At 36.7% G+C, this 16,652-nt stretch overlaps 1 protein-coding gene across 1 annotated transcript in view; it reads left to right on the plus strand.

Annotated features, from left to right (window-relative positions):
• LOC135781808 (uncharacterized) overlaps positions 1 to 16,652 on the plus strand; it is a 40,296-nt gene that overhangs the window by 14,461 nt on the left and 9,183 nt on the right. Inside the window, exons 11-14 of the mRNA XM_065292373.2 lie at positions 10,137 to 10,241; positions 11,287 to 11,450; positions 11,636 to 11,745; positions 14,609 to 14,803. Coding sequence (XP_065148445.1) covers positions 10,137 to 10,241; positions 11,287 to 11,450; positions 11,636 to 11,745; positions 14,609 to 14,803 — 574 coding nt within the window. The remainder of the gene's footprint in view (positions 1 to 10,136; positions 10,242 to 11,286; positions 11,451 to 11,635; positions 11,746 to 14,608; positions 14,804 to 16,652) is intronic.

Here is a 16,652-nt window from a genome sequence, read left to right on the forward strand (position 1 = left end):
TCGACTGACCCCATGGGTGTTTGTACAGAAACTGTCATGTGACACAGAGGTAGTGATAAATGCGATGTGCAAATAAATATTTGTGGTGGTCAATTTTAAATTTGTGGTGGACTGAGAAATAAATAAATGTATGGGAATGTACAACGACGCTCTCACTTGTATGATGTCACAGCAGTAGGCGGGACAAATATATCGACACGCCTATAATCCCTCCCACTTCGAAGTGTTACTAAACTCGATGGAAAAGCTAACCAAGCCAAAGTGAGGTGAGCTGACCTGACCTGGCCCAAACCAAACCGTGGGGTACTATGCAATGGAAAAGCGCCATTATAGAAGTGGATTTTTTTTGTTTGTACTTTTGCAGCCAAAAAACTAAATGACTAAAGTGACTTTGTGAAAATAAGGCATTTCACTGCACCTAAACATAAGAGCCTGAATAAGCTCTAGGTGAAATTTGTGAAAATGTCTGCTTAATTACCTATCAGCTTTTTGTTTTACTGTGCATTTTTTGTGTATTCAAATCACAACCCCCCACCCCCGAGCAGATCTTTGATCCACGTTTGGAAGTAACGCTCTACTGCTTACAAGAACAGACCCGTTTGTCGTCGATATAGGTTGCGGTGTAAAAACCACTGATGATTGCTTTATAGGCTCCCTTGGGGAAATTAGCTGGGGGAAAAGCCTCTGTTTTGTTGCATAGAGAGCAGGATTGTATTTTGCTTGTGAGCGTGTTGGCAGAATCGTGAGGTTTGCAGTATCTCCAGTGTTTATGCCATTCTGCTGCAGTGACTCAGCTGCGTTCTGCAGCTTAAAGGGACAGTGCACCCAAAAATGAAACTTTTTTTGAACTTCTTTATTTTTCCAATCTCAAAGTTTTTCTTTTCATATAACATAAAAACGGAAGTTTTTAAAGTATGTTCTGGCAGCTCTTTACCACATAATGAAAGTGAATGTGTGTCAGACTAAACTTCAAAATGAGAAAATAAACAGTTATTATACTTAATAATATACCTAAAAGTCCATTCATGCTCCAATTTAGCCCTCAATCTGTATTTGTGGTCACCTTGAGCTGAACCTCATGCCTGGACTAACAGAACAGTCAGCCATTTTAATCCTGTAAACCGAGATGATTAAATCAGCCGTTCACAGCATTTGACCGTTCTGTCCCTGAGCGGCTTCTGCTGAAGGTTAATATTTTCTGTAACCTAAGTGCTCAAAGCTTAATCAAATAACTGACCGACGCTTATTCAGAAGATCTGAAACAGACAATGACCACGCAAGCCTTTCCATACTGGACTGTTTGCTGTTGATGACGGTGAAAATATGAAGTTGAAGGAGAGCTGGGTGGCTTAGGCCAAGACTTAACCAGGTCACAAAGGTGAAATTCTTCCTGACATCCTTACATTGGCATGAAATCCACTGATGACTAAAGGCTTTTCATTGATCCCTAGTATCTAACCACCCATCATCAACCAACATGTCTATTTTGGATTGATTATATCACATAGACTGCTAAAGTCGATTTAGATGAAAGCAGAAGTTATCTCCAGGTCTCCTGCTTGTGATGGAAGGTTGTTTCATTTTGTTGGGGTTATTTTGATAATGCTTTTGTTTTGGTCCCTGATCCCCATCCACTTTTTATTACTGTATGTAGAAACTTCGTTGGCGTTCTAGAGGAAATTAAAAGTCATGTATGACTTTTTAGTTAATTGTGAAAATGACCTTTTGTGGGTTAACTATCTCTTTACTGTATCTCTTTGAAAGTTAAAAGGTAAATCCCATCTTTCGGAATTTCCTCGTTGATTTGATACTATTTGGCAGTTTTATTTAATGAAGGATTTAAAGTACTCGAGCATGAAATTTTAAGAAGTCAAATGCATAACAACCTATTAGTTTACAGAAGAAGATTAAATCCAACAATGGCTTGGTCAAGCTCAAAGTGAAGACACTGAATTGGGCTCTAGTTTAGTTTTAAGAGGATGTTTACACCTGGTATTAAGATGCGTTTTGGTCAATCAAACCTAAATTTGACAAAGCTTAATACAGGTTGTGAGCGGGGTGTAAAACGTTTTGAGCTCGTCCACTTTCGACCACATTCAGAGGTAGTTGAAAACGCATTTGTGTTCAAGCAGCCACAAAAGACAGCTTACTCTCTGCCTATTTATCAAATGTGATGTACCAATGTTTTTTAATCTAACATGACTTCTAGCGCGAGCCCACAGTGTTCAACGTGGTCTTTAGGCTTTTATTAATAAAACTAAAGTGGCTGCACTTCACTTCGCTTTTTTATTTTTGTTTCATTTTGCAAACGTGTGAAAATTGCACACATACAAAAGCCCCCAAAAGAGGTAAAATAATAAAATATAGGCTGTTTACATTTGGCATTAACATGCGTTTTCGTCGATTGGATCACAAGTGGACGGCGTTAATGCCAAGTGTAAACAGTGTTCAAAACGTTTTGAGCTCGACCACTTTCAACCACATCCAGAGGTAGTCGAAACCACTTTCGATCGGATCGCTTTGGAGTTGCGGAACGCACATGTGGTTGAATGTGTTCGAACAGCCACACGCGATTGCCTTCTCTCCGCCCATTTATCTAATCCGAGGTATTAAACACAAGTTTTACGTCTTTTTTTGACTTCTGGCGTGAACATACAGTGAACAGCGCTATTTTTAGCCTTTCATTGATAAAACTAAAGCGGCTGATCTCCGTAGTTTCGTTTTGAAAGCGTGTGAAACATGCACGATCCTATTTCATCAATTGCGCTGAAAATTCAGAGAAAGCTCTTACATACAGACGTACAAAACTCTGTGCAGCATGTTTACTTGCTAAACAAGCAGTGGACTCCGACATAATATTAGTTTGTGTCCATATAAACTCATAATTACTCCCGCTCGGGTTTGAATGACAGCGGAGAGATTCGCCCACCGTCTCACAGACCACCCCCTCACAGTTTTCAGGACAGAAGCAGTCGAAAGTGGACAAAAGAGACGGCTTTAAATACCAGGTGTAAACGTAATGTGTCTCTCTCTTCCACTTGTGATCCGATCGATGAAAACACATCTTAATACCAAGTGTAAACAGCCCCATAGAGTTCCTTAGGTGGGATGGATCTTCACCCTCCCTCCTTCCCTTTTGTGGAATCTCTAAGTGTGTTAACTTCCACAAAAGCCACGGTTAGTGACCCAAATGAAAGACCAGCACAGAGTGGTTTTCTTTGACCCGCCTTGGCAGTTTGACCTTGGAGTGATTGATCTTCAAGAGAGTTTGATGGATGATTGTCTTTTAAAGTTGATTCAGGTCTGATTGATGCGCGGAAAACACAATGCAGCGGTTGGCCTTCCTCCTCGAATCTATGCTCTTTTATAATCTTCATGCCTGTTTTGGGAAAACTTCATAAAAAAGTCATAAATAATTACATATTACAAATAATTACTACATATTTACTTAATGCATGCACTTTCTTTTCCATCTTGGTATTTGCTATTTTACTTAAGTGGGAAATGTATCATTAATGGCGATGATTTGGAACAAGCCACCAGGAATCTTGTTTTCTCATGATAGTCGGTGTTTTAGGTATAATAAATATTTTCAAATTTTATTTTTTATCAAGATGAAGTAAGCTTCCTAATGGATAAGTATTAACTCTTAAAGGCCTTTTAATCATTGTTTGTTAATGTCCTCCTGTAATCTCATGACCCTCAGCTGTATTCATAAATCTTATCAAAGGCAGTAGTTTTAACACCAGCATCACTTTGTAGAGACAGGTCTTTTCATGTTAAAATAACTCACTTCAGTGTTAAGTGGTGGTTTCTTATAGGTGAGAGTTGTTGTATTGGATGATGCTCCCGCAGGTTTGGTTGCAGGTTGAGATACTGTGTAGATCATAATGGAAAAGCCTCATGCATGCAACACGCTTCCTTTATATTTGCGTGCATAACCTATTGTATTCCTTGGCTCCATCTCAGGATTTAGTTTTAGGCCATGTTATCTGTTTTCCTGCATGCCAATATTTTGGCAGGTACGGGGGAGCAGTCAAATCGCAAATCTGTTCAGCTCTGATTCTAAAGCATTTTGTTTAGACTCCATTAAAGTCTGCGCTTCAAAGTTATATGTTTACATTGTGCATGTTTTTTTTTGTTAAGGATATCCGGGAAATCAATCAAACGTAGGCTGGGCCACCGAGTGTAAAAGCGAGGAAATTAGATGAATTATTAAATTGGTTTTGAGAACGTTCAACCCTTCAGGGTGTATTAATAATGAGTCATAAGCCTTTAAATGGGAATTTATGAGAACAGGAAGGTTTGAAGTTAGTTCTTGGATAATAATAACATATCGTTCATGTTCATGTTGATTACATGATAATTATCCTTTTAATAATACAAACTTTATCTTAGGAATTCACAACACAAATACAGTTGATATAAAGCATCTGACAGTTTCATGTACTTTTTCACAACTTGTGTAGATTAACCAGTTAGATGCTCAAATGGCGCTAAGGAATAAATAAATAAGGTGTAGAAGGAGAAGTTTTAGTATATATATATTGTTTATTCAGTTTTTGGGGAATTTGGAATGTATGTATAACATGTTGCCAGATTCCAGATAGATAAATTGTCAATATTATATTTTTAAGTGATTTAAAGGAATAGTCAATTTTCTTAAAAAAAAATCCAGATAATTTACTCACCACAATGTCATCCAAAATGTTGATGTCTTTCTTTGTTCAGTCGAGAAGAAATTATGTTTTTTGAGGAAAACATTGCAGGATTTTTATAATTTTAATGGACTTTAATAGAGCCCAACATTTAATACTTAACTCAACACTTAACAGTTTTTTTCAACTGAGTTTCAAAGGACTATAAACGATCCCAAACGAGGCATAAGGGTCTTATTTAGCGAAACGATTTTAATTTTTGACAATAAAAATAACAAAATATGCACTTTTAAACCACAACTTCTTGTCTAGGTCCTTTCCTGCGAGACCTAACGTAAATGCGTAGTGACGAAGAGAGGGCACGTGTAACATATATGAAATGCACATTTGCGGACCATTGTAAACAATAAACACAAATACATTAATTAGTATCATTCGACATACAACAACGTCGGAACGGTCCTCTTTCTCAACACTTGTAAACACTGGGGCGTAGGTTCGCGTTTGTCCTCTGTGACCTCTTGACGTATTGCGTGGGGTCACGCTGGCGCAGCACGACCGGATATAGGCGAGAAGTTGTGGTTTAAAAGTGCATTTTTTTTTTCTTGTCAAATATGACAATCGTTTCGCTAGTTAAGACCCTTATGCCTCGTTTGCGATCATTTATAGTCCTTTTAAACTCCGTTGAAAAAAACTGTTAAGTGTTGAGTTAAGTATTAAATGTTGGGCTCTATTAAAGTCCATTAAAATGAGAAAAATCCTTCAATGTTTTCCTCAAAAAACATAATTTCTTCTCGACTGAACAAAGAAAGACATCAACATTTTGGATGACATGGTGGTGAGTAAATTATCTGGATTTTTATTTTAAGAAAATTAAATATTCTTTTAAGTACAAAAGACACTTCATTAAGAAAATTCATTAACAGTTAATTTTTTGCTTCTTTTTTTTCATAAGGGAAACATTTTTGTTGCAGAAATCTAAAGGGTTAAGTTCAATTGAACAATGTGTGGCCGTTACAAACGTCTTGTGCTTTGTGCTCGGCTTGGGTTTCACTTCTGTTTCACTTCTGTGCAGTAGAGACATAAGGGTGCATGTTATCAGTGAAAATCGATACGATTTAACGCCACGCTGGTGAGAAGGACGCTTGACATTTGGTTGAGTTGAAAATAATGGTATGATGGCTGCAGCTGTTTACATGGTGGTGCTTTTTCCTCTGTTGAAGGATTACATACAGTTATGCTAAGGCAAACGTGACTTTTACTATTGCCAAGTTGTTATTTATTTTAAAAGACCCTTAAAGAGTTAAATTTGTGACGCACCGTTTGGCTACAGACATTACACAAGCAAGCAATACAAACAAAACATCATCCCACTATCTTTGCATAACTTATGATTCACTACATGTTTGTGACGATTACATTATATGCACTTTCACCAACAAAACACAGTGATTTGATGCGGTTTTACTTACCGCCTGCGACTCATGACCCTGTTGGGACCGCCCCATTTCAACTCTTCGTGTCAGCTCTTGGTTGGTGTGTGCTATTACGGTTTAAGGACTTCCACTGTACTCTCGGGACTCATTATGCAACATATTCAGTAGTCGTAAGACTTTCCGAAATGTGTACGAACCCTGACAAAGTCCATTCGGCATAGAAGTACTCCGTCATACGTCCAGTGGTTTTTTTAACCTTTGCCCATATTTAGAAAGGACGGAATAGCTTTAGACACCCCCCCACACTTTAATATAAGAAGTATACTGTTACTTAAATCTGTTTGTCACCTTGCAAATTACTTTGATTGAAGAATGGAGCCATATGTAAGATCAGAGGGACTCATGTGTGTCTCTTTTGACATGGGCTAGTGCCCAAGCAATGAACCTAGCAACAGCATACTATAGGAGTGCCCTGGCATCATTGCTGAAAGTTTTGCATCATTAGTTAAATAGTGTTAAAAGTTATCTAACACTATACCTAACTATACAGTGAATACTATTTATGTTATACATTCTCTATGGAAATAACTGCCTGCAGGAGCATAAAAGAGGTCAAGTCTTTTTGATTATACTGTACACGTGGCTGATGTCCAGAAGGAAACTTCAAGGTTTAATCTTGGTCTTGCAGAGTTCCTGTGCTCAGATGCCATGGTCACAGGTTGCCAGGTCAATTGTTACTTGTTTGCATCAGAGGAAGTGTCCGCTATCAGTTTAAGGGCAGAAAATACTTTAGTTGCTGATCCAAGCTGACCTGCCTGTTCTTCTGCATTGTTGTCACACACATAACCAAAGCTGACATTAAAAGACGTTTCGCAGTTTGTGCTTTCTGCATGTACACTACAATAGTACTGCAAAGAATTATGATCAAGTGAAAGATTTCAACTGTATGTGTTTTTATTTTATTCAGTTCAAGTTAAAGTGATCATGATTTTTTTATGTAGAATATGACTTTGCATGTTGCTTTGTTTGATTTTTGCATTCTGCATTATTATTTATCCTTTGTACTATTCTAGTTTAGCTATAAAAAGTGTGTGATACTAAACTCTCTTCTGAAAATCTATTGTTTGGTATGCTATTTTCTAGGGATGCACCGAATATTTGGCAAGCAAAATTATTCCACCGAAAATAGCAAAAAGGCATTTTTCCTGGCCATTTTAAAATGCTTTAACACTGTCGACATGTTTGCTGTATTTATAAAGCGTGCACGCCTCTCACTGATTACTATTTGATCCAGGGCTTGACATTAACACCCACAAATGCGGGTAGATTTCCGCTGTGGCAGGTAAAACAGCCAATCGCACTAGCCACTTTGGCAGGTTGAATAAATTTGTTTTTGTAGTTTTCAAAAGTTATGCGAAATGATAAACAATGCGTAATGCGACACTTGGAAACTACAACTCACATATGTGCACCCAGCGCAACGTACAGTAGGGGTTATCTCCAATAAAGCGCTTGATCGCTGATGGACTTGTGAATGCACAGGATGCAGTCTGAGCGCATACACACACACTTCGGGAAAGATAAAACGATTACATGGAAGTGATTGAAGAGATTTAAAATGTGTGCACACTCTATGGACAAGAGCGGAGAGAAATTCATAGCGCATACTTGAATGCACACGTCCGAAGTCAAGGGAAACCCTGGTATAAACCAGCTAATAAATGTAGTCTTAATTTGGGTTGTCACTCTGAATTTGAAAGTCAATCTGCATCTAATTTAGCTAAATCAAGTAAAATTATTCAAAGTCATTTAAGGATGCCAAAAACACATTTAATCATATAAAATGTATTTTACCAACCACAAAATTGTGGCCAGTAAAAATGCGTGAAACTTTGGAAAACAACTAGCCATTTTGGCTGGTGAGCAAAAAAGTTAATGTCAAGGCCTGATTTGATTGCATCATCAAAAACTTTCTTGTTTGATATTGTATTGTATTTGGTTATATCACTTATTTGACCGAACAATGATAAGTGATTTGCTATTTTCGGATGAATAGTTGCGGTTGTTGAACATTCGGTGCATCCCTAACTCTTTTCTTTTAATCTTTGTTCAAGCTTTTTTACTTAGGGTAATTTCATTACACAAAAAAATCTGGGTTTTTCAACCCATGGCTTGATCATATATGGACATTTTCTAGATTTAAGGATTAGTCCATTTTCTAAAAAAAAATCCAGATAATTTACTCACCACCATGTCATCCAAAATGTTGATGTCTTTCTTTGTTAGGTCGAGAAGAAATTATGTTTTTGAAAAAAAAACATTCCAGGATTTTTCTCATTTTAATGGACTTTAATAGAACCCAACACTTAATACTTTACTCAACACTTAACAGTTTTTTTCAACGAAGTTTCAAAGGACTCTAAACGATCCCAAACGAGGCATAAGGGTTCTAGCGAAACGATTGTCATTTTTGACAAGAAAAATAAAAAATATGCACTTTTAAACCACAACTTATCGTATATCTCCGGTCCTGAAAAGTGCCAGCGTGACTTCACGCAATACGTCATCACGTCAAGAGGTCACAGGGGACGAACGCGAAACTCCGCACCAGTGTTTACAAGTGTGGAGAACAAGGACCGTTCCGACGTTGTATTTGGAACAATACTAATTAATGTCTTTGTGTCAGTTTATTGTTTGAAATTATCCGCAAATGTGCGTTTCATATATGTAACACGTGACCTCTCTATGTCACTACGCATTTGCGTGAGGTCGCGCTGGCACTTTTCAGGACCGGAGATAGACAAGAAGTTGTGGTTTAAAAGGGCATATTTTTTTTCTTTTCAAAAATGATAATCGTTTCGCTAGATAAGACCCTTATGCCTCATTTGGGATCGTTTAGAGTCCTTTGAAACTTCGTTGAAAAAAACTGTTAAGTATTACGTGTTGGGTTCTATTAAAGTCCATTAAAATGAGAAAAATCCTGGAATGTTTTCCTCAAAAAACATAATTTCTTCTCTTCCATTATCTGGATTAATTTTTTAAGAACATGGACTAATCCTTTAATTCAAACCAGTGTTTGGGTTTATCCATTTTTATCCAATTATGTGTTGAAAAAAAATATTTTACATGGGCTGGTTACAGTTTCAAGATATACTGAGGTTTTAAAGATTCAAGGTTTCAAAACCACAAAAATTTTCTGTGATATGGTGGTATGAGCTGTGTTTACACAAAATTAATTCTATTATCTATGTAATTAATTTGTTGTTTACATTTAATATATATAAAAAATTCAAGAATACTATAATGTACTGTGATGTAAGAACTCTGCATACATTTTGTATGTTGCTTAAAAATAAAATGTATTGTGTCCATTTGAAAAGTTGTTTGTATATGCAGACATTTGAAAATAACTACAATAAATTTTAGTGTTGCAATGGCAATACTACAAAAATGTGAACTTTTTTTTTACTTAATGTAATCATCTCGCAAAAATCTCATGCCTAAACCCTGTATATAGTGCTTTAGCAGTATTTGTTTAAATGATGTAAAAGCTTGCTAAACCTAATTGATTTTGCACTTTTGTACAATGCTTTTAACATTATCTTCTTACAACTGTACACATACCTCTAAGATTGTGTGCATACAGTCACTAATGTGATTGCTATCGTGTTTGCAGCCTTTAAATCACGGTGGGGCTTTTCTTCTTCATCTGATAAACTGTGATGTGGCCTTTTGCTTATCAGCTGAGTCATATGAGAGGAAAGCCGCTTTTCAGCATCACCTAAAGCTGGCCGTTTGTTCTTCAAAGAGCGTTTGTGTCGGGAATGGATGGAGTGTTTGTGGATAATGGAAGGGAAAACCAAATCAAAGCTAACCAGTCTTACTTACAAGGGTTTCTTAACCGTTTTGCTTTAAATGTAATTTCCAAATATCGATAGGTCTTTACCAAATTGTTGCAGATTTTTGCCATTTGTCATGTCCGTGAACTTAGTCACGTCATTTGTGACACCAATTGGAGAAAATATTTGTCTTTTTTTTGCAGAGAAAGTTGAAAAAGAAAATCTTCAGAGCTGTGGGACTTTGCTCAGTGCTGGAAAAAAAGATGAAAAACCCTTACAAGAAGTTGCCCACAAGACCTCCAAGAAAGGTGAGCAGGCTCTTGTAAAAGACCCAACAACCTATACAAGACCGATCTGGTTGATTCAGTTTGTTGCATACTCATTTGCGTTAAGTACGAAAAGCCTCAAAGCCCCTGGTAAATTAAATCACCTTCATCGTGAGATGGCACCCTGCCGTCTCATCCAGAAGATTATAACAACGTTTTGAGTCAATCGCACAGCACTAGTTAATCCTGGCAGAAAGCCCAGAAAAGGAATTCAAGACAATAGGCTAAAACCCTCGACAGGCTGCACTAAAGGTCACTATTTTACACATGCAATGTCAATTGAATTACACCACAGTGTGGCGAATTCAAAGTCAAATCCTGTCACCTGCCCAATTCAAAACACATCACAACCACAAAACGCAAGCTTTGAAATACAATACAGCCCACATTCCTCTGTTCTGTTGATGAGATTACAGGGGACAAGCAGGACTCTATCGAAATCCCAAGTGGCATATGTGACCGGCATAAAAAATATCTGTGCACACAGTTTACACCACCTGTGTAAATGTGATACGGTCTGATAACATGCAGTTGTTGAATGTGGGTGCGTTTATGATGCTTGTTTGTTGTTTTAATTTGTACGTTTTTTATCCTAGTTTAGTTTGCAGAGATAACTTGACTCACCAAAGAGTCGAACACTTAAAACACTGCTGCTTATTTTAACTATTGGTCTACTCTTGGCGGGGCTACCCAGTTGTTTAAACAGTAGGAGGCAGGATGAAATAAACATTTGTGGTGCTTACATAATTTTCATTTGGAAATGTTTTTACAATTTGCATATTATCATGATTGTTACGTAACAACGCTATCAAAACAGGCTCACTATCCTAACACCCTAGCATTATACAGAAATGTGTATGTTGTGGAAAACATTGCAACTTTTTGCAATAACATGCTTCACTGCTCTTATTAGGGTTTTTTTCTTAATTTTAATAGACACAACCCCACCTGAGGGTACAACCGCATCTCTAAAATTTGATGGCAAAGGCAATTCACACATTATATTTCCTGCAATCTGTTCTTGCAGAGGCTCCAGGCACTAGGAATGTTTTTGCGCGGCTTCTGAAGGTGGCTCAGCACATTTTGGAAACGGGCAAGAATGCTACAACCGTTAAGTCTTCTCCTGCCAAGAAGAGCTCCGCCCTCGCCAGTCTCCCCAAAACCAGAACCTCCACCTCCTCCCATACACAGGTGCGGCTTATGTTATGACCACCTTCATATTTATTTTTAAAAAATTATTTGGCTTTATCCACGATAAATATTTGAAATTAAAAATAATGTGCTAAAAGCAAAAAATCTTATTTAAATGTGTTAGAAGGATATATGTGCAGAAACATTATTTTCCTATGTTATGCCTTCATGTGTGTGTTTTGTAGCCTCGCACCAGGAGAAGCAGCAGTAGGCGTTCCCAGAATTCCACTGTGGGTGTGGTCAGGAAAATTCGACTACCTTCGCAAGATTCAGACGCATGTGCCAGTGAAGACAGGTGTGTGAGGGACAACCGAACATAGTGATTGACAAGAAAATATTACACCACCCAGATATCTGTCAGCTGTGTGTTTAATTTGTGCTGTGTTTTCATCCCTAACCTTTCTTATGCGGAATACTGACGTCTCTTCTCAAAGAATGACAAAAGTTTCATAAAAGAGGTCCATATTCTCGTACACTTAATATAGATTCACATTGGCGATGTGATGCGACATGTGTTTCTTAACTGATGATGCCGTCTCTAATTAAAGAGCTGTGGGCCGTTTCTCAAACTAAGCTATAAAAGCTGTAAAATAAGTATATAGTAATAATTTATGGGTGATTTATTTTTTATATATAAGCACTTGAGCAACTCTTGGGTGTTGATGTATATGTGCCTGTCACAAATGTGGTCTTTACAGTTTGCTTTTCTTGTGAGTCGATTTATGGTTTTGTACTTTTGTAATCTTGTTCCAGGGCTTTAACTGTCTGGGAAAATGCTTCTGGCTAGTTAAGATACTTTGCGTGTATGATGTTGTTTGCATGTCTGTGTGTATATTTATCATCGTGCAGGAAAATCAAGTTTATGTGCCTGCCATAGCATTTCTTTTTGCAAGGTTGCGTTCATACAGAAAATTTTTGAAATGCCTGATAATCGAGCACGCCTAAGACAGTCTTACTTATCTGGCATAGACTCTTATCTTCATGTTGCTTTTTTTAAGTATTTATTAGAAAAATGTTGAATCTGCATTTTGAGATTTCATCTAAGGTAGTGTCCCATCCGTGAAAATGTGCCTTACCAAAAATCACCCTTATGTCTTTAAAAAACTTTTACTGTTGTGGTCTCTATCTTAATTTGTTGCTTTAGAAAAAAAATAATTCATAACATAAAATAATTTTTAGGAGAAAAGACCCATCAGTGCTGCAAACTAAGTGCTCTTCCGCCATACAATATAATTCTCATTTTTTATCAGCTAAAAAATCGCCACGTTTTTTTTTGTGCCACCATACTTACTCGTGTAACTACTCATGTAACAGTCTTTAAATAGGGAAAACATAAAAGTGTTTGGTGGCTTCTAAATTCATCCCTGTTTGGATCCTAAGGAATGAATGGGGCTAGGCTAAATGCTAACACATTCACAATGCGCTGTACAAAGATTAAGTGCATGCATTGAAAAAAAATAGGTATGTATTAATTCGTCTAAGTTGGGGTAAAACCATAGTAAAATATTAAAAAACGGTGGTGTTTTCCTTTAAGCACCTACATACCATTCTTGCCAGTTCTTTATTAGTGTCAGGACAATGAAATTACTAAAACCTGATGGGGTCGCCAAGGGTCACTGTGTGGATTATTGTAATGGGTTGTAATGAGAACATAATAGGACTGCTTCTCTGTGTGTGTTCAAACCTTTAGCTCTGGTTTTCAGCACTTCAGCCTGATCCTGCAAAACAAGATATAACAGCAGTATTTGTTCTGTTTACCCTAAAACAAAATATCAATGAATGCAGTAATAATACGCATGTAAATGATAAATATAGCCATGGCAAAAAGTTACCAAGTTTTATTATGAAAAACTAGCTGTGATTTATTTAAACTTAAAATGTGGCTTTAACAGGGGTGCGTGGTGGTATTACTGGGGGTCCTCCAAATAATGTTTGAATGCATTTTTTAATGAGTTTAATGCATTATTAGGTTAATAATGAAATTAAAACTTAAAATGAAGAGCATAACGTTTCCATGATCAAATCTATTTAGTTGAATTAAAATGTTATAATATAAATGTATTATACCAATTTTTTTTTTTTTCTTTGTAAGATAACCATCCTAACAATGGATGTGTTATAAATAATACTAAATACACAGTAAATATTTGATCAATGTACCAGGGTCCCTGCTCCTCCTCTCTTTCCTGTAAGGGGTCCTTGGCCTGAAAATGACCTCTTTGCTAAACTTTAAGAAGCGGTTTCCCAGACAGGGATTATACGCGTCCTAGACTAAAATAAATGTAAGAGCTATCCAAACTGAAAATGATTTGCACTTACATATCTTAAAATACATCAATGCCCTTTGTTTTGCCTCAAAATGCACACAAGTAATGTTTTTAGAAAGGCATGTTTGTTCAAACTAGTTATATTTCCTAATTAAACTAAGACCTAGTCCTGGCTTAAGCTAATCCCTATCCGGGAAACCATCCCTGATAAATAAGGGCTAATAAATAATACCTTTTGGAAACATTTTTCGTCCTCATGAGGAAACAAGGTCATCTAAAAATAGCAAAAAGTTTTCTCTGAGGATTAGGATTAGGTGTTGGGCTAGGGAAAGTGCATAGAAAATACAGTCTGTACAGTATAAAAACCATTACGTCTATAAAATGTGCCCATAGAAAAATTCAAATCTGTGCGTGTGCATGTGGGTGTGTAGTACGAGTGTTTTAGGACTGCAGGTGCTTCCTCTGATAAACAGATAATCAGCCCACAGTTGTGTGTGTGGGGGTCTCTCTTTAATAAAGTGTATATGGTGTCATATTGCTTCAGTAAAATAATTGTTCAGTAAGAAAACAAAAAGACGTGGATACTTGTTTTATGATACAGATATTCAGGATTCAGGATAAATGTCAAATTCTGGAGTTTTGTGAATAGTATGTCTATAAATATGTTGGCCTGTATGCATGTGTACTTTTACCTTTTGAGAAAACTGACCAAAAATATTAATGGCTGGCAGGCGTATGGAAATTGTGTCCCATCACATTCGGTAGAAAAACAATGTCCACCCCTCTAAAGCCATTTAGCCATTTTACAAAAGTGAAAATGACTTTTCAAGTTGTTTAAACTGCAAATACATCGTATTCACTTTCTGAATCCAAAAAATGTTTTGTTCACAGCCCGAGCTCTTCGGTAATGCGACTAAGGTCTGGACCTGTGGGAAAAGTAGCTCGCAGGAGAAGTCGAGGTCTCTCGGGACGAGGAAACTCCCTGGTGTTAAAAAAACACAGCTTGAGATCTCAACAACCATCAGCTGTAACGTGTGTGCAACCAGAAAACAACCAGAATAATGATTGTCAAGATACTCAAACCAGGTACTATATGGTCATTACTTTAGATCAGTGATTTTGAATAGACTAATATTAGTTCATTTTGGAGAGATTTTTGCATATAATGACAGATAAATTGTACATAATATGTCCCTTATAAGATAATGTGCAGCCATTCTCACAAAATGATACAATGATCGCCTGACTGTTCTTTTTCAGTTGCATACATCTTTGCTTTGGCCTTTGATCGCCGTTAAACATAACTCCATAAACATTTGTTCGCCGGCTGCAGTGATAAATAATTTTTTCTTAACATTGTCTCTGCTTGGGGATCAGATTAACCTGACAAGTGCACACATGAGTTTGGTTTTGCAGGTTTTATGGTCATTAAAGAGGGGGTAATATACTATAAACTATAATGATGTGTTAATCTGGAGTACCCCTCACAATAAAAGTGATTTATGCGCCAGTTAAGCATATACATTATCTAAAGTAGGAAAGGATTACAGTTAAAGCGCAGACACCACTAATAGATAATACTTTAATAAGATGAATATGAGCTTTAGGTGGGGGCTTTTTATAGTACCACTTTAAAGTTGATGTTGTGTGGATTATTTTGATCCGTCAGGACTTGCACATATGTTTCTTTAAATCTTACATACGTTAGAAACTAAACCATATGTTTTTTAACAGTTCTTGTGAACAGAAGTTTACCCGTAATGTGCAATAGAGCTGTCACGATTATAAAATGTATCAAATGTTAATTGCCTGTTTTAGGGCTTTGACATTTAATTCTATATTTTTTTCTTTCTTTGTTTATGAAATCATTTTCACATATTGTTGTGATTATTTAATTTAAATATTTTGCAAGGTTTACCTGGCAGAAAATATTAACACACATAACACATTTTTTAAAGTAATCTGATACTGTCTTGTTTATACAGGCACTGCAGCTCCCCCTAGTGTTTTTTAGAAAGATGTGCAATCATTGCGGTGATCTGAAATCCTTGCGATGAGGTCAAACAATCGCAATGAGACGATTATTTAATCATAGTGACAGCCCTACTGTGCAAAAGTCTTATCCCGCCACCATCTTTGTAGTTTGGCAAAGTTTGGATCACCATCCATATTTATTTTTCGCTGTCTTTATAAAGAAACAAATAGAAAATACAGTAAGTATGTACATTAAATGTAAAAACACAAAATTTTCTGAAAAAAAAAAATGGCTTCTTCAGGTAAAAGTCAGTATTTAGTGTGAACTCTCTTTACTTTAAGCACATCTTGAACTCTTTTGAGGAGACTGAAGTCATTAGATTTGTATAATAATAAATAAGAATTTTATTTCATATAATTCTTATTACATATAATTACTTTCTCTGACATCATTTTTATTTTCTAGTACCCTTGTACCTCTCAGCACCAAAATAGACATTTATTACGCCTACTTGCTTTTTGAGTTTTACGGAATAGTTGTAGGTGTGGCGGAAAGATGATCTCCGGTCAGCTATGTCAGCAGTCTGTATTTAAATCCAGCACATCTACCCTCAGGCCCCCAGAGATCCCACTTCCACCTGCCCCTATGAAAGAGCTTGACACGAGAGCAGCTATGAAAACAAGCATCTGGCCTTTAAGCTTTTAATATTCACCTTTCTAATGCCTTTGAACTGTTCTTGGAGCACAGATGTCAGGAAAGTAGGTGTGGGTTGATACCACTTTTTCCATACTGATCTGATTTCGATACTTCAATTCATCCGATTCCAATCCTAGTATTTTTCTTAGTATTTATATATCGTGTCAAGTGTAAACACATTTAAAATGAGAATGATACAAGTGTTCTTGAAGGGGTCATAGCGTGAAAATCTGACTTGTTATAATTGGGTCCCCAGTGCTTCTA

This window comes from Paramisgurnus dabryanus, chromosome 23, assembly GCF_030506205.2.
Source record: "Paramisgurnus dabryanus chromosome 23, PD_genome_1.1, whole genome shotgun sequence".
NCBI lineage: Eukaryota > Metazoa > Chordata > Actinopteri > Cypriniformes > Cobitidae > Paramisgurnus > Paramisgurnus dabryanus.